At 44.2% G+C, this 23,530-nt stretch overlaps 1 protein-coding gene across 1 annotated transcript; it reads left to right on the top strand.

The window, feature by feature from the left end:
- The first annotated feature begins 2,147 nt into the window (after positions 1–2,147).
- Positions 2,148–23,446, top strand: LOC138975700 (uncharacterized). Its single transcript, XM_070348443.1, has 3 exons — positions 2,148–2,583; positions 16,267–16,462; positions 18,443–23,446. The coding sequence occupies exons 2-3, from the start codon at positions 16,380–16,382 to the stop codon at positions 19,839–19,841; spliced, it is 1,482 nt and encodes a 493-aa protein (XP_070204544.1). The 5' UTR covers positions 2,148–2,583; positions 16,267–16,379; the 3' UTR covers positions 19,842–23,446.
- Positions 23,447–23,530: the final 84 nt, after the last annotated feature.

Genomic DNA, 23,530 nt, shown 5'->3' with positions numbered 1-23,530 from the left:
CCAATTGTTTTGAAAAAATAGGTTTCTTCTATCTGTCTACAATCGAACGTTTCATAAACTCATTTTTCTTGTTTCGTCAGTGATTCTCGGCAGATTTGCTGATTTTTTACCTGAAAATGCTCAAAGCAGATCCATCTCTTATGATGGCCTTACACCCCCTCACCCCTACCCCCCACACATACAATCATACCTCCCCGATTCGACACATACCTCATCGCTTGCGGTGATGAGTTGGAATTATTCGATGAAATATTTTCTTCAAAAGCTGCAAGTGGCTTTTACGAAATTGATTACTAGAAAAATCCCTTCTGAAAGCAGAGAGCACCAAGGTTGTTCATGTTTGTATGTGAACAAGTGGGGAGGGGTGGTTTTATCCCATGTAAAATCCTGACCAGATCTTCTTCTTCTTCGTTGATAGGCTGATCGTTTTTTCCCCGCCATTGTGGCAGCCACACGCCGCTTTCGGGGAAACACGCTTGGTATTTTCGTGTTTCTATAGCCAAACTCTGACATGGGGTACAGGATCTTTTCCGTGCGTACTTGGTCTTGTGTTTGCGTGTACACGCGAGGTGGTATATAGTAGCAGGTCTGCACATAAGAGAGATTGGAAAAATCTCCACCCTCCACCCACCAGGCGCGGCCGCGGGATTCGAACCCCCGACCTTCAGCTTGGGAGGCCGGTGTAACACGAAATTTTTACTCCACGAAAAATTTTCTCCGGAGTAAATATTTCGTACGAAATTCTTACTCTGAGTACACTTTTTGTACGAGAAAAGAACTCCCCAAGGCACGAAAAAATTACTCCCTCCACGAAATTTGTACTACCCATTTTTTTTACTTCCAGTAAAAATCTCGTACGCAAAAATGGGATGCGGGCGAAGGGTTAATGCCAATAAGTGATCTCGCGCACACGAATGTCGCGCTACCCTCCTTCCACGCCTTCCACCACCAAGACTAACAGGGGACAAGGGAGTAAAAATTTCGTACACCTGGCATGGGAAGTTAAAATGCTCGTGTTGGGGTGAAGTAATGTATTCGTTATTTATTCGTCAGGGGAGTAACATTTGTGTACGAAATGTTTACTCGGAACTCACCTGTCTTGGGGAGTAATTTTCTCGTGCAATGGGGGAGTGCTTTTTTCGTAAAGGGAGTAACTTTTTCGTACGAAATGTTTACTCCGGAGTAAAAATCTCGTGGGAGTCATTTTCTCGTGTTACACCGGCGTCTTATACACTTGGCCATTGGCCGAACTTTCATCACGGGAAGGGGTGTGCATTGAACACTCAGCGGCAGCAGGGACAGGCTTGTGGCAATTAATTACAGATAGAGTTCATTATCTCTCGCTCACTCGTAACAACTTAAATGAAAAAAACTTACACCCTGTCCAAACCATCATGCAAGACATATTCAACGCTGAATCTTGTAGTCTTGTCATCTTGTAATTTGCACTGTGTGGGTGGCGGTGGGGGTGGGGCGGGGTGTACACAAGTGGTAGTTGGTGTTTTGAAATAGTAGAGAATGCAACACTCATAACCAGAACCATCTTCCAAGGCGTGTTTAACGCTGAAATCTCTCACAGTGGTGACAGAAGGAAAAACAAGTGTTGGGACATGCATGTTTAACACCGAATTATATCCCAATGTGCACCCCCTGGGGTGGTGGTGAATAGGTTGCGCGCGCGTGTGTGTGTGTGTGTGTGTGTGTGTGTGCGTGCGTGCGTGCGTGCGTGCGTGCGTGCGTGCGTGCGTACGTATGTATGTGTGCGTTCGCGCGCGTGCGTGCGTGCGCGTGTGTGTGTGTGTGTGTGTGTGTATGTATGTCTGTCTGTGTGTATGTGAGTGTGTGCAAGTGTCTGTCTGTTTGTATGCGTGTGTGTGTCTGTGTGTGTGTGTGTCTGTTTGTATGCGTGTGTGTGTGTGTGTGTGTGTGTGTGTATGTGAGTGCGTGCATGAGTGCGTGCGTGCTGGTCTGTCTGTCTGTGACTGTGTCCCTGTCTGTCTAGATTTTTGTCTGTGTCTGGGCTCGTGGGTGAGTACTGTAGGTGGCTGCGTGGGTAGACCAAGGAGAAGGAGAGATGGGGGGAAAGGGACGAGGTTGTCGTCAACACACAAAATCCCGGGTGGCTTAACGCCCCAAAGAAGGGTGGAGAAAGGGGTGGAGCCAGACCCTACACGGGACAGGGTATGAAAAAAGTGCAGCGCAAGGCTGGGTTGGATAGGCGCTCCTGCAAACACGACCTATTCATTGATCATTGTGAGCTGCACAGCGCTCGACCAACATTCGATACGATAACCCACTGCGCTGTTTGCGTCCGTGTTGTGTCGTGAGCAAGACTCATTGTCAGCAGATTCTTTCAGCGGACGATATCTTCATATATCACCCTTTTGTTGGTGGAGGGATATTTGTATGATATTACCCTTTGTCCGGTTCAGAAGACAGTGACAGAGGAAGGGGATTATTACACTGTGGAAGTGATATAAGAGGTGACGAATATTGGGTCAGCGGAAGTTTGGGAAGCTTTCAGTTGTGTTCGGCTTTGGAAGTTGCTGTGTGGAGTGTTACGAGTTCGCTGGCGTTTCCACGGTAGGTTGACCACGATTTGTTTGTTTGTTTGTTTTTATCTATTTGTATATGCGTGGGTTTGTGCGTGCGTACACGTGTTTGTGTGTCTGTCTGTGTATCTGTGTGTGTGTCCGTCTGTCTATCGGTCTGTCTGTCTGTCAGTCTGTCTGCTTGCCTGCCTGCCTGCCTGCCTGCCTGCCTGCCTGCCTGTCTGTCTGTCTCTCTTTCTCTCTCTCTCTCTCTCTCTCTCTCTCTCTCTCTCTCTCTCTCTCTCTCTCTCTCTCTCTCTCTCTCTCTCTCTCTCTCTCTCTCTCTCTCTCTCTCTCTCTCTCTCTCTCTCTCTCTGCCAGAGAGAAAGAAACGAACAGACAGCGACGGAGAGAATGATATTGATTTTGCAATAAGTTTATCTCAGAAAACCGAGTTTGTTTCATGTTTGTATATTTGTACAAATTATGTTCGTGATTAATATATCAACAGTGGGCTCAAACTGATTTCCACCAAACTCGCTACACTTGCTTTATAGTCGCTGTTATAAGTGTGTCGAAATCCTACTTTGGCCTTTGGCCATACATACTAGTGTTATGTCGGATTAGGAATGAAAACAGTTGACTAATTATTTTGGGCAATCACACAAGCACGATGACTATTAACATCGGAGTCGTTGAACTTAAGTGTGGATCAAGGCCATCGAGTTGCTAAATCACTCTAGTCCCCAAAAAACATTTCTACACTCTATTCGCACAACTGACAACCAGACGTTGGGCTAACACACACAGCCATCAAAAATGTCCCTTTTTAACCTGTTAATGGTTTTGACAGCCTTTTTGTGATTTCCGGCGTGTGTGGGAAATTGTGACTTTTCCCATAGCGCGGCAGAAGAAATATCTCACTGAATCGCTGAATTGTGACGGCTAAATTTGGGTTAATAGTCAGTTTTCATGTCGCATGGAGGGGGCAGTTGTCTTAATGGTGAAAGTTTTCACATATCGTGCTGGCTGGCTGCATATGAATCGACGGGGAATTTACACGTTTGTGACGCTGTGAAATAGTGAAATAAACTACAGCAATGCAAAGAAAGAATCTTATCGATTTGGAAAACATTACATAGCATTGAATTTAGAGCCAAGCCCTACCTTTGATGTCTGTTTGCTTTGCCCTTAATAGAATGAGGCACTTTTTTTTTTTTTTTAATTCTGAGATTGTTTGCGCAACGTGCAACAGAACTAGTGTTAATATCTGCAGTCTTATCGATTTAATGAGATTCACATTGATTTATAAACTAATCCTTATCTTCTATTTTTGTTTCTTGCGCTTGTAAAATGGAGTGATACTGGAGTGTATTATTTTGAGATCCCTTACACAGCATGATTATAACCGTGGCAGTACAGAGGTAACAAGTAAATCTCATTTTCATTTCTGTAGAAATCGCTTGTGGCTTCGTGAAGTATTCTGACATAAATGGTGTTGAATGAATCGTGTCACTGTGTCATAGACAATAACTTGCGGAATCAAATATCCCTGCAAATAAAAAACACGGAACGCATGAAGTATAAGTACAAGAACAAGACTCGAAAAACCAGTGAGTGGAGTGTTCTTCTGTTTGTCGTCACCATGTGTCTGTTGTTTATCTTGTCAGTCCACTTTAAACTTGATAGATCGATATGGACCTGCTATCTGTGTCACTGCGCCCTAGATACCTGCCACGTGAGTTTGGACAGATATTCGTCACGGTTATTTATACACCGCCGCAGTCCGACCCTGCACGTGCCGCTTCACAGATCGCTGACGTAGTGCGCGAACTCCAGATGATCTCCCCTGATGCACCGAACTTTATTGCCGGCGACTTCAACAGTTGTGACCTTTGCACTTGTTTGCCCTCATTTCACCAATATGTCACAGTCCCTACACGCAAAGAAAAAACTATTGATCATCTGTTGTATGGAAATGTACCTGATGCTTTCAAATCATTTGCACTGCCCCCCATTGGTAAATCTGATCATGATTCTGTCCATCTTGTCCCATCATACACACCCAAAATCAAATCTGGAAATGTTGTGAAGAAAACCGTGAAAGTGTGGTCTGAGGATAGCATTGAACAGCTGCGTGGATGTTATGAATGTACTGACTGGGATATGTTTTTAGAGTCTAGTGACAGTGTGAATGAAGCAGCGGATGTGATTACTGACTACATTACTTTCTGTGAAGATACAGTTATCCCAACCAAAACTGTCAAAATTTTCCCCAACAACAAGCCCTGGATAACGAAGTCGTTGAAGGCCACGCTCAATGAGAAGAAAATCGCCTTTCAATCTGGTGATAAAGACGAGCGTAGGCGTGTGCAGGCAAAACTTAGGAAAGAAATTTCAGAAGCAAAAAAAGCGTACAAAGAAAAGGTCGAAGAGCAGTTTCAGCACGGGAATATCGCTGATGCGTGGAAAGGGTTGAAAACTCTGTCAGGTCAAACAAAACAGAAACCCAGTTGTACTCTCCCTTTAGAAGACCAACAAAACATGGCACAGGACCTGAATACGTTTTACTGCCGATTCGAACGCGACGATGTAGGGAGTGTTTTAGATGACACCATTCTAAACTTAAAAGAGAGAATTTCTGACGACGACGACTTCGAGATCGAGGGTGATGTGGTGCAGTCTGTTTTTCAGAAACTTAAGGTGCGTAAGTCTGTTGGTCCTGATGGTCTTGGGGGCAGGACCTTGAAGTGGTGTGCAGCACAGTTGTCTGTAGTTTTCAGTCAGCTTTTCACTTGGTCACTCAGGGACTGTATTGTTCCTGATGTGTGGAAAAAGTCAACCATCTGTCCCGTTCCTAAAAACAGTAGACCCAAACAGCTCAATGACTATCGTCCAGTTGCCCTCACTTCGGTAGTAATGAAATGTTTTGAACGCATCCTTCTGCCTCGTCTTCTCAACTGCACACAACCTTTCATGGACCCTTTTCAGTTTGCCTACAAGAAAAACAGAGGTACAGATGACGCCACACTCACACTTCTGCAACAAGCATATAGTCACTTAGAAAAACCTGGTTCCTTCGTCCGTATTCTATTTATAGACTTTTCATCTGCTTTCAACACAATACAACCTCACCTGCTTGTTCAAAAACTGCTTTCTTACAACGTCACTCCCAGACTCGTCCTTTGGATCACACAGTTTCTAGTGAACAGAACCCAGTCCGTCCGTTTCCATAGCGCACTTTCATCCATAGTTAGTACTTCTACTGGAGCCCCTCAGGGCACAGTATTGTCTCCAGTTCTGTTCACATTATACACTAACGATTGTCAAGGCACTGTTACGACCCCTCTTGTGAAATATTCTGACGATTCTGCCCTTGAAGACCTGTCTGACTCTGATTCTGTTTATTTTTCTGAAGTTCAAAATTTCAGCTCCTGGTGTAAAGATAACTATTTAGCCCTAAATGTAACAAAAACAAAAGAGCTAGTTATTGACTTTCGCAAAAACCCAGCTACAGTTTCAGATTTGTACATAGATGGTGTGAAAGTTGAGCGAGTGACTGAATACAAATATCTCGGAACAGTCATTGACAACAAACTAAATTTCTCCTCAAACACTAAAGCTATCCACAAGAAGTGTCAGTCAAGAATCTACTGCTTACAAAAGCTCAGAAGTCTGAACATCAACAGCCGCATCCTCCAAACATTCTATACTTCATTCATTGAATCCATTCTCACTTTCTCTTTCATCTGCTGGTATGGAGGTCTGTGTGTGAAGAGTAAGAATGTGCTTGGGCGGGTGGTGAACACATGTGGTAAGATTGTGGGGGTGAGACAGGAAGGATTGACTGTGCTGTATGAACGACGTGTGGTGCGAAAGGCCCGTTGCATCATCCAGGATAGTAGTCATGTGCTCGCTCACCACTTTGAGGTCCTGCCCTCAGGACGTCGCCTCCGCACTCCCAGATTCCGCACGCTCAGAAATAAGAACAGTTTTATTCCAAAGTCAATTGGCTTTTTAAATACCTAAGTTAATTAAAACTAGTATGTGTGCCGGTGAACATATGCACTGATTTATGTGATGAATATTTTTTTTTTTTTTTTTTTTTTTTTTTTTTTTATGTGCACCCTTATGCTGAGTGTGATAACCCTCGAATGACTAGTCCTGTGATAAATATTGTTCAATGACATATCTAGTCCTGTGATAATGATAGTTTTTAGCGTTAAACTTTTAACCTATTTGGAATCATGTTACTATTCCTGTTAGTGTACATATGCGTGCGCGAGTGTAGTATGCTTCGTATGGTATTTTTATCTGCTGTCTTATTATTTGTTTTGTCTTTTAATGTGCACCACACTGAAATTTCTCTGTATGAGATAATAAAGTATTCGTATTCGTATTCGTATTATGGAACGTTGAATTGACAAAACGAAGTATTCGCTGGAACCTCGATCCATATCGATCTATCAAGTTTAAAGTGGACTTACAAGATAAACAACAGACACATGGTGACGACAAACAGAAGAACACTTAGCTTCGATTGTTGGGTTTGTTTCTTCAAAGATTACAGGAAGCGCAAGAACCAACGCTAGGTGTTCCTTTCATTATTCAGGGCCGGACCTAGTTGACTTCTTCTTCTTCGTCTGCCTTCATGGGCTGGCTGAATTTCCCACGTATACTCTTGTTTTTAGCACGAGTGGGTTTTTACGTGTATGAACTTTTGATTACCCCACCATTAAGGCAGTCATACGCCGCTTTCGCGGACGGGGGAGGGGGGGGGAGGGGGGTGTGTGCGCCAGTTTACGAGTGGGAGGGGCTTCCAAAATGAGGCAGTGGCACAGGTGCAGTCCAGGCTGCTGTTGACAGGGGTATTTTGGGTCTTCTCCTTGAGAAAAGAAAGGTGCATTTTCTGGGTAAGGTGTGTGTGGGTGGGCCGGGAGTGGGCCGGAACTCAGTACCTCGACCCCCCCCCCCCCCCCGCTCCCCTTAGGTCCAGCGCTGTAATTATCATTTTTATGTTGCTTTAAATAGTGTTTTATTCAACCATTCATAGATACAAATATAATTAGCATTTTTAGAATCAACAACAAGCTATGCAGCTTATGGTGACGATCCTAAAAGAAGAAACAATATACAAACGACAATATCTTGCGGTGAGACTAACATTTTGCTCTTTAAACCAAAACATAAACACAATTTGACAAAAAGAGATAAAACAACGGGCACGTGGCATTATTCAGGGCCGGTGTAACACGAAATTTTTACTCCACGAAAAATTTACTCCGGAGTAAATATTTCGTACGAAATTCTTACTCCGAGTACACTTTTCGTACGAGAAAAGAACTCCCCAAGGCACGAAAAAATTACTCCCTCCACGAAATTTGTACTCCCCATTTTTTTTAGTTCCAGTAAAAATCTCGTACGCAAAAATGGGATGCGGGCGAAGGGATAATGCCAGTATGTGATCTCGCGCACACGAATGTCGCGCTACCCTCCTTCCACCCCTTCTACCACCAAGACTAACGTACAGGGGACAAGTGAGTAAAAATGTTGTACACCTGGCATGGGAAGTTAAATTGCTTGTGTTGGGGTGAAGTAATTTATTCGTTATTTATTCGTCAGGGGAGTAACATTTTTGTACGAAATGTTTACTCGGAACTCACCTGTCTTGGGGAGTAATTTTCTCTTGTAATGGGGGAGTGCTTTTTTCGTAAATGGAGTAACTTTTTTGTACGAAATGTTTACTCCGGAGTAAAAATCTCGTGGGAGTAATTTTCTCGTGTTACACCGGGCTTAGTTTATGCGTGGGAGGGAGGGGCTTTGCATATGTATACATTTTTTAGTGTATGAAGAATACAATATAATTGTATGTTGTAAACAGGGTTTTATTTACCTTAAAGATCGATAGGCTGAGGTTCTAGCAGGTTTTGTTTGATCAATTCCACGTTCGATAAACTTACCATTCTTTGTTTCTTTGATTTTGTTCTACGGATTTGTACCCGAATAACAAATGTTTTCAGACTTCCGGATCATATCTTTACCGACGTTCATCACACAAAAACGAGGTACTCAAACTGACTTTACTGACCTTGACCCAACCCCAACAGTGATGTAGGTTAGACAGGAATACAAGAACAAGAACAACAACAACAACAACAACAACAACAACAACAACAACAACAACAACAACAACAACAACAACAACAGCAACAACAACAGCAACAACAACAACAAGAACAACAACAACAACAACAACAACAAGAACAACAACAACAGCAACAACAACAAGAACAACAACAACAACAACAACAACAACAACAACAACAACAACAACAACAAGCCAAAATCAAATCTGTTGATTGTCTCAGGACGCCGTTCCGGTGAATACTTCGTTATTTTATGATTAAACGTTTTCAATAACTTTTTTTTTTAATTCATGGCTAAGCCTAGATTGTCGTTGGGTTTGAGTCAAGGTATACACCGTGGTTATACTCAGAAACGAAAATTCTGCACTAAATCTTTAGAAACAAGATCAATTCTTCACACCGTAATTCATATCCAGCAGCAGAAGCTTGCTATAAAACATATTAGGGGGGAATAAAGCTTGGTCTTTAAGCGCATCGCCAGTTAATGACCCTAATAGGCGGTTTCGAGGTCTGTCCCCGGACGGAAATAATCATGTCGGTTTGTTAGCGGGGTACTAAAACCGGTGTGAGTCCGCTGGAGCAAGGGGTACGAAAAGCGGTGTTAATATTCTTGAGCAAGGGGTACGAAAAACGGTGTGAATATTCTGGAGCAAGGGGTACAAAAAGCGGTGTGAATATTCTGAATTAAGGAAGGGGTACGAAAAGCGGTGTGAATATTCTGGAGCAAGGGGTACAAAAAGCGGTGTGAATATTCTGAATTAAGGAAGGGGTACGAAAAGCGGTGTGAATATTCCGGAGCAAAGGGTACGAAAAGCGGTGTGAATATTCTGGAGCAAGGGGTACAAAACGCTGTGTGAATATTCTGAATTAAGGAAGGGGTACGAAAAGCGGTGTGAATATTCCGGAGCAAAGGGTACGAAAAGCGGTGTGATTATTCTGGATCAAAGGGTACGAAAAGCGGCGTTAATCCGTTAGAGGAAAGGGCACGAAAAGCGGTGTGAATCTTTTTGAGCAAGAGGTACAAAAAGCTGTGTGAATCTGCTGGAGCAAGGAGTACGCTTGGAATCGATGCTCTATAGGCGACTGAAGAAACGCTAACAAGGAATTTCTCTTCTTCTTTTCTGACCTAGTCAATTGTTATCGGGCGTCGATTCAATTTTGTCTGTCTTCTTGCAACTGCATATGCATGTAAATATTTTATACTAACCGGTTAAACCTGCTTTCAACTGAAGCAGCAGTCCAATTGTTTCTTTATCTTGTTGTCGAGTCAGGGCGAACCCACAGTTACAGTGTTGTGGTAACCATCTCAACAGTTTTCCTCTCACTTTTTTTAAAACTCTTAATGGGGATGCCAGTTGTTTTGTTATTTTTGTTAGGGTTGTGTATGTAAAGAGTGGGCGATTACGAACGCCAGCGCTCCATGAACTTGTAATATTAACAGTTTTAATCTCTTGAAGCTGCGTGGTCTTACTTCTGCAAGTATATACTGCTTACAGTCTATGTGGACAGGCATCCGCCACCGCAGATTGTGTTTATATGTAAAGTGTGTATTAGGCCTGCATGTTAATTGTATGGGGAGATTTATATAGCGCTTGACGTGACGTTTTCTCTAAGCGCTTTACATATTAATTTCTGCCGTGTGAGATGGAATTTTTTACACAATATATCACGCATTCACATCGGCCAGCAAACCTCAAGCCTATTAGGGCGAGCATTCACCTTTCACGGCCTTTATTCCAAGTCACACGGGTATTTGGTGGACATTTTTAGCTATGCCTATACAATTTTGCCAGGAAAGACCCTTTTGTCAATCGTGGGATCTTTAACGTGCACACCCCAATGTGTTAATCATTCACAAACATTATAATCTGTTATTGCCATGTATCTCTGTTGTCGTTTTTATGTTAGTACACGACTCACAGCCTATGTTGGTATGCATCACAGTTCATGGGAATGTGTGCACTTTTCAAAAAGTTTCACAAGTGCTTTTTGTTTAGCTGTTGGTCCATATCACTTTGAGGGTAGCAACAACTACTACACACAGACAAAAGAGAACTCACGCAGGCACTACGAACTATAATCACTGGAAACAAAGCACAAATCAATGAAAATTACCATCACGGCTAACAAGAAACAAAGTAGCCACCTATATAATCAATATCACTCGTCCTTCTCTCTCTCTCTCTCTCTCTCTCTCTCTCTCTCTCTCTCTCTCTCTCTCTCTCTCTCTCTCTCTCTATCTCTCTGCCTCTCTCTCTCTATCTCTCTCTCTCCCTCTCTCTCTCTCTCTCTCTCTCTCTCTCTCTCTCTCTCTCTCTCTCTCTCTCTCTCTCTCTCTCTGTCCCTCTATCAGTACTGTAATCGGCGTGTTGTATGTTCCGTTATAACTTCTAGGTGAATGTTATGTTGTTTATATCTGTCTGTTCTGTCCTAATGTTGTGAAGTACATTAGTATGCCTTGTAGTTGTCACTTACATCAGAAAGATGTCTTTATAATGAAAATGTCAGAATGTATACCAAATGAGTGTGGTCAATTATGTATTTATATATCCGTAGATGCCTTTTATTTGTTTCATGGATCCTAATAATACAAAAGACTTTTGTGAGTGGTAAATGTTGAAGGATGAAAGAAAATATATTGTGAGTGGACGGATGCATGTTATTCATTAAAAGTCCCACAATGATGTGCTTGGCAACATAACAAAAATAAAAAAATATCGCTCTTCCTAGTTTCTTTCATGTTCAGAGACTGTGATGCTTTGCAACAGTTGTGCCTTTTTCTTGTCATTCAGCAACGTTCGATTCCTGGGGAATCACGTATGTAATATCACTAAACCAGCAGCATAACAAATACATTTTTGCAACAAATTGGTTTGTTTTTTGTTTTTTCCTCCCCGTCTTTACACCTGTTCCTTGTCCCGTTGTGTTCTCACGCCGCCCCGTCCCTGCATTTACTGCTCCATCCACATCTGAATTTTTTTCCGCTGCCAGACTTGTCGATTTTAAAGGCTGACATAGTCCTATTTAATAATTTTAATTACTTCCAGGGTTTTTCCCATCGTTGCGGGGATGTATAAATTAAGCTTCCTGCAAAGTTTTAGGTTTGAAGTCCTTACCAATTACGAAAAATAATTAATTCTTTATAAAGTTTATTGCTATGATTAGCAACAGTTCTCCAGGACTTGGGCTATTTTTAGACCGTCAACACAGACAGTACAGCTTCGTCAATCCCCGCGTGAAGGAAATCGCTCACCTTCCACGTGCAAAACGTAGTGATATTGACACGCCAGATTAGCCCGGTAGCGTATTGTGCTAAGCAGGAAAGTGCGCTTTTCTGTATTCTTGTTAACTTCGCAATTTCCGGAAAACATCCACTTTCACTTTGAGACTGTTTACATTCGACACTATCAACACCACTTTGCAATACTGAAATAATTTTTTCTGTGTTCGAAAGCTACAGCCAATCGTTATTATATAATAATAATAATAATAATAAGAACATTTATATAGCGCTAAATCAAAAACTTTCGTTAAAAAGGCTTGCTCCAAGCGCTTGACATCTAAACTAAAACGTCATTCACACTCTTTACAATGATGTACAAGAACTTCATGTCACACTCTTTTATTCAGTATAGCACCATTCACACAGTTGTTATATTATATCCCCTTAGGTACAGTTTTATAACATTATTGGCACATGTGAACAATAGGAATTAATTAATGAACGCTACGAAAAGGGCAGCCTTTAACACAAATTTAAAAGACGGTCAGAATGTCAAAGAAAGAGAAAACAAATTGCCCGCTACACACAGGTGATACTACAGTTGTGTCTTTTTTGTTATCCAGCAGAGTAGGCTGGGAAGCGTTTGGATGTGTGCGAAGTAATTGCTATAAATTTCATTTTAGGTGCAGTTGATTCATTTCAGTGTGCCTGCACACATCTAATCGAGTTGGCCGGGAAAAAACCATGCGATGAGTCCGAAATATCGTACATTTTATTTTAGTTTTCGGAGCGACAGTTTTTCACAAGCTACCCAAGGAAACTATTCAATAACATCACACGATAGCTTAATCAGCATGGCGTAAGCAGTTTATTGGTCTCATCTATGTATAGATATATTTGTTTGTTTCCCAGGGGCGCATTTCACTGCTCGCATTATAATGATTATTAGGCGATTGCAGATTCAGTCTTTGTCTATGTGCCTTGTGAAATTATGTCCATTGAGAACAACGTGGATCGTGCATGTGACTGTTAGGTAATACGTTTTTTTTCCATGTTCAGCTTCACCTACTTACGTTGCGTTTATTTATTAATCTGTGCATTTGTTAGTGGGTATGTACATGTATTTCTTTCAAGGTTACCTAACATTATATCAGTGCAATAGGACAAGCAATCATTCAGCTCAGTAGGCCAAACACTGTTATTGCACCATAGCAGTTTGCACTTGGCGTGCAAATGCACCGATCATTCGGTTCACGGTTTCTGATCGATACCCTCAGCCACCTTGGCTGTAGCTGTTCTTAAACAGAGGTACGGAAATTTGAACTGAATGCTGCGCAATCATATGGCATTGATCTCCCACCTACTACTGTGTATGCCTGCCTGTGCAGAAATCCCCGACGCAATGCAGTCTGTCACAGACGTTGCATTCCATTCTAGCGAGCAACAAACGCAGCACAAAGAGTTGAGCGTGGCAAGGCAGAAGCGAGATCACACAGACATTCAGCTGATCTTGAGATATCTGCTTGATAGGAACCCTTTCACTGTGGATACAGCCCTCCGATCCATTTCAAGCGGAAAAGAAGCTGAAGCTACTGTGAATGCAGAACAAGCAAAAGGCGTAGGAAACAAGATTCTGAGCAGCATGATCGGAAATAATGTTGTGGATTTCACCTTTAAAAAGAAGGATCAAGCTGTAACCATGGCTCTGAAAGCCAAGTCGTCCAATCTGCACGATGATCTAGTACATGTTCACTCCATGCTGTTGTTCCAGAGACTAGTGACAACTGTGAAGAACACCAACGGATGTCTTGAGGACGCCTTTGCCTTTGAGATGTGCAGTGTCCCAGCATCGCTGTTTGATTCGGGTGGTCTGCCAAGACAAGGTACCAAGGCTGCACTGGCAACTTACATCTGGACTTCAACAAAGCAGGTAAATGGTGTTATTCCTGATGATGTAACATATGTCATCGATGGTGGCTTGCTGTTGCACCTTCTGCCCTGGTGCCGTGGTTCAACATACAACCAGCTTACTCAGAGTTACGCAGACTTTCTCATTCGTCATTTTGGCAAAGGAACTATTGTTTTTGATGGATACAGCTGCGGACCTACCACCAAAGATGCAGCCCATTTGTGAAGAACAAACAGAGCCAATACAGCATGTGCCATCACTTTTGAGGGTGACATGGTCCTGTGCGAACCAAAGGAGCGCTTCCTGACGAATCCAAACAACAAACAGCGGTTCATCAACCTCCTTAGTTCCCGTTTTTCACAGCACGGCTTTGACACTGTCCATACAACTGCTGATGCTGATAGGCTCGTCGTAAAGACTTCTCTGGAATTGGCAAGGAAGGGAAACGTGATTCTGGTTGGCGAGGACACCGATCTGCTCATCCATCTGTTGTACCATCTTACGCCAGATCACTGCCCCGTCTTCTTCACATCAGTGAGATCATCGACAGCAAAATCAGCTGCAAAAGTGTGGGACATCAGAAAAGTCCAGACTGTTCTTGGATCTCAAGTTTGTGAGAACATCCTGTTTGCGCACGCCTTTGGTGGATGCGATACAATTAGCAGTCCATTCGGGATTGGAAAACCAATGTTTAACGAAATTGACCCAGTCAACAGTGTTCGTGCAGCAGGCCCATGTCTTCAGCGACAGTCCTTGCAGAGACACTTGTGACAGGGGAGGCTACCGCTCCTTTCACAGCAGACTCTGCACCCGAGTTGTTGGCCTTTAAAAGTCAACACCGGTGTATTGTAGAATTCTGTTTGTGATGGGGTCTGGTGGTTTCCGATTGTCTGTATGTTCATGGAAACCTTCGGGTTTGCATAACAGTTTTTATAAGGCTAAGAAATTAGCCCTAACATTTTCAATCCTGTTTGATTGCACTTCGCCTCCCGAGGTGATCGTAGTGTTTCGGCACTCGGTTACATCTGGTGCTTGCGAGCAGGGATGGGACTCGGCATGATATGTTCAGGTAATGGCATAATATGACCACTGAACATTTTCGTGCTGTTCCCATTCTGCGAACTTGGGATGGACAGTGGTCCCCCGGTTCGGAACTTCGGGACGAAGTTCATTCAAACGGGGGCGATTGTGACAGGGGAGGCTTCCGCTCCTTTCACAGCAGACTCTGCACCCGAGTTGTTGGCCTTTAAAAGTCAACACCGGTGTATTGTAGAATTCTGTTTGTGATGGGGTCTGGTGGTTTCCGATTGTCTGTATGTTCATGGAAACCTTCGGGTTTGCATAACAGTGTTTATAGGGCTAAGAAATTAGCTCTAACATTTTCAATCCTGTTTGATTGCACTTCGCCTCCCGAGGTGATCGTAGTGTTTTGGCACTCGGTTACACACTGATGAGCTGATAGGAGCAGGAGAAAGGGCCTTTGTAGAACTCTATGGGGGGGAAGGAAAGAGACACTTTGAACTTCCTCCGCTACATCAAGTACATTCAGAAAGTCTCTACATGTACCTCATCGTTTCAGCCCTGCAAACTCCCACCTACATCAGCAGCAGCTAAATTCCATTCCATGAGAACATACTTCCAGGTGCAAGAATGGATGCACTTGCATCAAGAACAGTTCCTCCTGGATCCGATGGACTGGGGATGGGAGATTGTTCAAGGCGCCATGCTTCCTATTCTCATTGACATTGCTGCTGCTCCTGGTGATCTACTCGATGTCATCCGATGCAATTGCAAGACAGAGTGTCGAACAGCAAGATGTTCATGCCGAAAACACGGCCTCGTGTGTACGTCTGGCTGTGGAGAGTGCAGAGGGGAGAGCTGTGCCAACACTGTGACCGAGGTTGCCTGTGTAGGTACATCAGACGATGAAGACGGGCTTTAGCGTAAGTACGAGGTCATGTTGAATAGAGTGTGCGTGTGCATGTTCACATGTGTAATGCAACAGTAACGGGTAAAGGAGGGAGAATATCAGCACAGTAATTGTCAACTCACATACCTGTCAAACGCGACCCGGGAGACGCGCCCTGTGAACCCACACCGAATGCGCTAGATTTGAGCTTCGGCTACGTTATTTCGCGCTAAATAAATGCAATTGAACCTATTTATCAACTGAATGTGCTTTTCTTGCATACTATATGAGTGACATATGGCACATCCCTTAAAATAAGACATGTTATAGACGTGAGAAGTGAGGGACGGAGCATATTCGGAATACCGTTAGTGCGCAGTTGTCATCATTCTTTAAAAGCTTCAAAAATATAGTTCGCATGGGAAAACGTTGGCCAACTCGGTTTTACCTGATCAATGGATGCATGTAGAGTACAACAAAGGTGAAATAAATTTTATAGCAATTTGTTCACACAGGAGGTGAAATCTGATGAAATCTGCCTAGCCTAGAGGGCTTCCATCAGGGTTTATGGACACCCATCAAGTTCCTCCCACTGCAAGTAGGCTTCAGTTGTGAGCTGAGCTGTTGAGCAGGAGCGCTGAGCGCTGAGCAGTGAGTCAAGATGGCGCAGACACTAATAGAGAAGCCAGTATTGTTCTACGGCATATGGAGACCTCGACATTCCGTGGATGACAACTTTCTCAGGTTAGCATACTTATGCACTGATGTACACACACACAAGCAGGCAGGCAGGCACGCACGCACGCACGCACGCACGCACGCACTGACGCACGCACACACACACACGCACTTATTCTCATGCACGTGCGCACGCACACGCACGCACACACACGCGCGCGAGCCCGCATGTACACGCACACACTCAAACACATATCTACATAATAAAACACACAGTTGTTTAAAGCTTGTCATATCAAGCAGATTGTGCTAGTAATTTCAGTATTTGTTCGCTTCATTGTAATTTACTGCTTCGCCTAGGGAATTCTTTTCTGTTAAACTCATTTCGTGGTGGAGGGTCACATATTTGTTTCTGTTTTCTTTATTATTATTATTATTATTGTGATCATTTTTATGCGCCTAATCTAGATATAGCCCTAGGCGCTTACATATTAATTTCTGCCGTTTGAAATGGAATTTTTTTACAGACAGACAGACAGACATTTTTTACACACAATATATAACGCATTTACATCGGCCAGTAAAGCTCAGTAGCCTATTAGGCGAGCATTCACCTTTCCCGGCCTTTATTCCAAGTCAAACGGGTATTTGGTGGACATTTTTATCTATGCCTATACAATTTTGCCAGGAAAGACCCTTTTGTCAATCGTGGGATCTTTAACGTGCACACCCCAATGTAGTGTACACGAAGGGACCTCGGTTTTTCGTCTCATCCGAAAGACTAGCACTTGAACCCACCACCTAGGTTAGGAAAGGGGGGAGAAAATAGCGGCCTGACCCAGGGTCTCCTTTTTCACTCTGTCGTATCAAAGTCCGAGCTGAAATCAACACTTTTACTCTCAAATTGGGATTAACTTTAATGTCTTCTATCTTCGTCAGACTGAGTGCCTAGATAGAGTATTACATTTGTTAAAGGTATAATCCCTCCCGTTATACTGCTAGTTTTAGTGAATGCATTTTTAAATTAAATTTATCCTGTCCAGTGTTGTTTTTAAATTGATGTTGTTGATCAGTTTGTATAAATGATGCGTGTGTTGGTGTATATGGCTGGATTGAAATGTTTCTTAACCGCAATGTCATCACAAATTCCCAACCTTGGGCAATTAAAGATTCTGTATTCTGTTCTGTATCCTGTATTTCTGTGAAAGAAATCGTGTTAAAAATGTGGACGATCCTACCCGTGTAGACAATACGACTCTTCATCTCTTTCACATGCGATGAGACCTTGCCTCCACTTGAACAAGTACCAAAAACCAAGAGCCTGGATACTCTGTGCAGATTGGGATTTATGTTGTTGTTGCACGCACACACGCACGCACGCACGCACGCACGCACGCACGCACGCACACACACGCACGCACACATGCACGCACGCATGTGCGCCCATACACACACACACGCACGCACACACGCACACATACACACACACACACACTCACACTCACACACTCACACACACACACACATACACACACACACACACACACACACACACACACACACACACACACACACACACACAACATAGTTCATTCATTCACATTTCGATCTGCGTGAACTCGTCTCTTCTATCGATTATTAAAGTCGCGTGGACTCTTCATCTCTTTTACATGCGATGAGACCTTGCCTCCACTTGGGCATGTACCAAGTTCTCTGTGCAATTTGAGCAGTGTTTGATTAACTAATTTCTTGACGTACACAAGCGGCTTTTATAATATTTCCTCAAGAAATTTCACTCTGCACCAGAAGCAGTCAGGACCTTGATGTTTGGTATGTGTCCAAGTTTAGGAATTGCCTCATCCCATGTAGAAACCTTACTCAACCCTTACTTGCTCAAGCCTCTTTATCACATTTACATTGGGGTCTATTACAGAATATACTGCGGTTAAAAACGCACCGACTGAATTATAAATGTGTGAATATGAAAAAGAGTCTTGTTTCAACCGAATGCAATTTAACGAATTAATGTGTTTATTTCGTCGACAGAAGCGTGAGCAGAGAGTTCAAGCAGAAACCGGGGGCCCGCGCCGTGTGGAAACTGACGTCAGAAGGACTGACGTTATTCGTGACGCAATCGCAGAGCGGGCGTCAGGGCCAGACGGACCCCATCGGCGTGCAGAACATCAAGGAGGTGACGGTGAACCGCCACAACCCGCTCTGCCTTATCACACTCTACGTGGACCAGTCACGCCGCTACAACGCCTTAGTGTGTGGCTGTGACAGCCCTCAGGACGCTGCGCACGTGGTCGACGTCTTCCGCAAGCTGCAGAGGTCACTGAGCGACGAGGGATACCACGTGGATATCAAGCAGCCCCAGGGCATTAACTGGACGCTCAAGACTCGCCACAACGGGGATAGAGTGGGGGGAGGAGGAGGAGGGGGGCTGAACGGTCACGCGGACAGCCTCAGCAGTAACGGCAGCGTGAGGAGCATGGAAGGAGCCCCTGGTTTCAACAACAACTACGGCGAGGTGGTGGTGGAGAAGGATGAGGAGGGGCTGGAGAGAGAGTCCATAGAGGTGGATGGCAGAGAGTGTTTCAACGTGGGCGTGCAGGCCGAGCTGGGCGGGGACGACGACTCTGACCGCGGGTCCACCAACACCGATATTTGCTACCCGTTCATGAGGCACCAAATGCCAAATACAGAAAGAATGAGGGACGAGCTCGTCAGCCTGTCAAACGAAGTGCGCGACATCAAGCTCCTGCTGGTGCAGACGACAGGCATCAGCGCCGAGGAGTTCTTCAGGCGCCAGAGAGACCCCAACGCGCCACAACTCGTCCCGGTGAAAAGACTTCTCTCTAACGACAGCGAGGGCAACGGTGAGCGGAGAGTCAACTTCACCGATGCGGGAGACGAGGTATGGGAGGAGGAGGAGGAGGAGGACTTTGACATCCGCAGCGTGGGCATGCAGACCCTGGACAGAGGCTCGCGACGCGGGAAGTACATGAAGCGTGTCCGCCCGGTAAACAACACGCCGTCACGCTTCCAACCAGGCGGACTCCGCTCTCGTTCAATGTCCAGCAGTTCCTCCCAGCCTTCGCCCTCCCCCATTTCCCCCAGTCAGGCCAACGTCTTCATCTACGACCCTCGCCGCGACCCGAAGGCTTCCCTGTCCCGTGCCAGTGTGTACAGCTCTGGCGGCACGGTGGTGCGACCCATTGGGTCAGTGTACCACGCGGCGCAAGGGCCAAACTTCAAACACAAGCGGCGGCAGGTGATCGTGCTGCCCGCCCACAGGTCCTCCAGCGCTCCTAGACAGAGAAAAGTGTCCTCGGACTCCGCCCGGAGGCCCGTGTCCTTCGTTCAGATGCCACACAGCCCGCCAGCTGCTGCTCCTCAGAGTGGTGCGTCTCAGCACAGAGCTGGTCAGAATGGAGACTCGTGAGACTGTGTGTCAGAACGCTGCGAGTGAGTTGTTTACAGGGCAGGGGGTTGTCTCAATGGACTCGCAGTCACATACCTCGCTGTGCCAGCTGGAGTATTGTTCTGCTCTCATGGGAACGTGTGTCGATGGAACCTCGTGATATAATCCATGTGCATGTTCAAAAAAGGAAACCCTAGCAAATCGTGAGGTACTTCTTGCAGACATGGCAACAGATCGAGCTACATTTCTTGCTTTCGGACTATATAAGATCGTTTTTGCGCTGCACAAGATTTGTCGATGAAACAGCGTGACATAATGTGCCGACATGATGCTTGTCGGTGAAACGACGTGATATAATCAATGTACAAAAACGTGAAATGCTTCATGCAGGCATGGCAAAAGATCGAGTTACTTTCCTTGCTTTCGGAGAATGTGACATCGCTTTTACGCTGCAGAAAAACTGACTGTGTATATGAAGCCACGTGATATAATCAATGTACAAAAAAGGATGCATAGCAAATCGTGAAGTGCTTAATGCAGGCATTGCAAAGCTGTTGGAGTCTCTGACGTCGTTTTTGTGCTGGAAAGAGCTGTCTCGATGAAACGACGTTACATAATATTTGTGCAGAAAGGATGGTCAGTTGTGAAATGCTTACACGGAGACACGACAGAATGTGCAGAACCATGCCTTGCTTTTGGAGTATGTGACAACTTCTTCTTCTTCTTCTGCGTTCCCGTTTTCTTTTGTTGGGTTTGATGCGTGCATGCCTGGTTTTCTCCTGTAGATGGGTGTCGGCACAGAAGGTCTGCCCGCTGTCCTCAGCCAACATGCTCCGTCTTCGTGGCAGCTCAGATTTTGTATCGAGGTTCTCTCCTCTAGATCCGCCGTGTTTAGCTTAGGGGCTTGCGCTGCCTAGTTGATAGGGTCACCTCGTAGAGGATGTGGTCATAGACCACGCACGGTCGGTCTTGGGATAGGGAAACGTTATGCTAGTCCGGAGGGATTACGCCACAATGGCCACCTCGCGAAGACCCAGGGTCCTAGACTAGGGAGGTCCAAGGGGGAGCACCGGAAGGGCTACCCCTCTACCCGCACCTCCAACACAATCCCTTCCCCTGGTAGCTTCATCCCCAAGGAGGAAACAGAGCTACCTGCAACACCCCTGTGACAACGTTTTGCGCTGGGAAAAAGCTTTCTCGTAGGATCTAGGACCGTGACCTGTATCTATTTACGAAAAAGGAAAGAGAACTACAAAGTCTATGGAAATAAGTTTGAAGCGAAGCACTTGATTGAATATAGCAGACTCTACATTTCTCGAGTTGTCATTGCGGCTGTAAATAAAAATGAAAATCACGCTGCTCTTCAATGAACTGAGATACAACATGACAGAGGACGCTGATATATCGTTTATATCACCCTCTGGGTCAGTAGATTCTTTCACGAGTAAAGTTATGTCTTCTAGAATATGTGACCCTCCACCACGGAATGAGTCGCATGTCACCTTGCGCGGTTCTGCGCTAGGCTTAACATAAGTCCGGGGGGTGTCTTGTAACAGTGTGAGGGTCACCTTAGTCACAGGTTTATAACCAAAACATTGTTCGCTCTTTTCTAAAACGGTTTTCACCACTGGATAGAGCATACAAATCTCTTTAGGAGAATGTAAAAATATGAAAATCATGCAAAGGTGACATATGGGGTGTATGAAAGTCTTCTTTACGTAATCCGTTTTTTGAGAGAGGCGTAAACCACTTAGGATCTACAGAGGAAGCAGATAATTATCTCATCTCTCGAAATGACGAGATACTTACTGAAACTGTGTCTTCAAGAAAATGCAGTTTTTAAGAACCTTCTTTAAGTAATCTATTTTGTGAGAGGTACACACTGTTTTCGGTTGAATCAGATCCAGGTGATGTTTTTTGATACTCCACTAAAACGTTTTGCAATGAAACTCCATTACTCCAGGAGCAGAGGATTTTAAGTTATGGAAAAAAAAGTGTATATCACCTTTTAGAAAGACAGATGACTTGCACAAGTGACGTTATGTCTTTGGAAAGGAGGAACTGAGGATTTTAAGTTGGTGAAGAAATAGTGGATATCACCTTCTAGAAAGACAGATGCCTTGCACAAGTAACGGAATGTCGTCGGAAATGAGAAACTGAGGATTTTAAGTTGAGGAAGAAAAAGTGTATCAGCAAATATTCAGAGTACACGATGGAAGATGTGTCTGTTCAGAGGTATGTCAGTGTGCCCCCCCCCCCCCCTTCTCCCCGGAGAAGTCTCTGTGTATGACGGACATACATAACAGATGCATGTGTATATAATAATGGTGCTCCAGCAAATGTGTCAGGTGCTCTGCCAGTGCTTCGGAACAATCTGTTCTGAACAAAACAATACGTGTGTATGGGAAGTGGACGATTCAAAACGCTGAGAGTGAGATGCTTACAGTACTTCCTCTTCTCCTGCGTTCGCTCAGACAGGCACTCCGGTTCTCCTGACAAATGCTGCTGTCCATCGTAGGGTCTCCACAGGGCCGTAGAGCTTGTCCCTCACCGGTGTGTCAGCAGGCCAGATGTTTGCTCTCAGGTTCTGGTGGGTTGAACAGTCTTGCAGGAAATGCTCCACTGTCATCATTGGTGCACCACACAAGCACGCATATGACTCCCAAATAGGGAATTTGGTGAACATGTGGTGCTTGGGGCGACAGGTTTACAGTGCGGAAGGATTTCTCAATGATCAGGGTACAAAGAAGTATGGGTCTATCAACAAACTGATTGATTCAGCGCTTCGACATGACTTTGTAAAACTGCGAACGACGGTGCTTGTACGTAAAGGCTTCTGATAGGAGAGTCGGTGACAGAAAACGTATGCTGCTCATCTCAGCAAACCTAACTTCAGAAATGAAAGACAAAACCGTTTTCATCGGATCACAACATAAAACGCATTTCTGTAAATATTAAGCTGCTCAAACAAAAATATGTGTATGCATACTTGATACTACAGAAGCATAACCAAATCATATCAAGACAATGTGTCGTGCCACATTGCAAATATTTAACTGTGAAGACCAATCTCTTTCATGTGAGTAGCACTGTTATATGACTTAATGTTTGTTTGTCTTAAAACCATGTGCTGTCAAATATAAGTTTTTGACTGTCTTCACATCATGTGTTGTGTGTTTGTTCACATCATGTGTTGTGTGTTTGTTCACATCATGTGTTGTGTGTTTGTTCACATCATGTGTTGTGTGTTTGTTCACATCATGTGTTGTTTTAAATGTGTTGTTCTCTGTTTTGACATCATGTGCTGTTTTAAATATGTTGTTCTCTGTCTTGTAATCGTATGTGATGTTTTTAATGTGTTGTTATCTTTCTTGACATCATGTGGTAATTGTTTTAGATGTGTTGAAAATAAAAGAAGCGTTGCATTTATCGAGAGAAAAGGATAAACTCCCGTAACAGAACCACGCACTGCTGTTTGTATGATCTTATAATGATAATCTTCTTTTTTTTCGGGATAATTACACTTACATATATTTATATCTGTTTGTCCGAGCGTTTGCCATTTAAACACGTTCACGTTTTTGTTGTTTTCGTACGTTCATTCATTAATATATGCATTAGACATGCAGGGCCGGACCAAATGAGTTGTAAGGGGGGGGGGGGTTCCTCCTTTTTTGGGGGGGATAATCAGCGAAGTGGCGAAGCCACAA

The sequence above is a fragment of the Littorina saxatilis genome, linkage group LG9, assembly GCF_037325665.1.
Source record: "Littorina saxatilis isolate snail1 linkage group LG9, US_GU_Lsax_2.0, whole genome shotgun sequence".
NCBI classification, from domain to species: domain Eukaryota; kingdom Metazoa; phylum Mollusca; class Gastropoda; order Littorinimorpha; family Littorinidae; genus Littorina; species Littorina saxatilis.
The sequence above is the reverse complement of the archived record's forward strand: the minus strand, read 5'-3'. Positions and strand labels throughout refer to the sequence as shown.

Coding starts and splice junctions, on each gene's coding strand:
- LOC138975700 (XM_070348443.1), top strand. CDS start 16,380: ATGGCGCAGACACTAATAGAGAAGCCAGTATTGTTCTACGGCATATGG. Junction 16,463..18,442: donor GTGGATGACAACTTTCTCAG/GTTAGCATACTT, acceptor TTTCGTCGACAG/AAGCGTGAGCAGAGAGTTCA.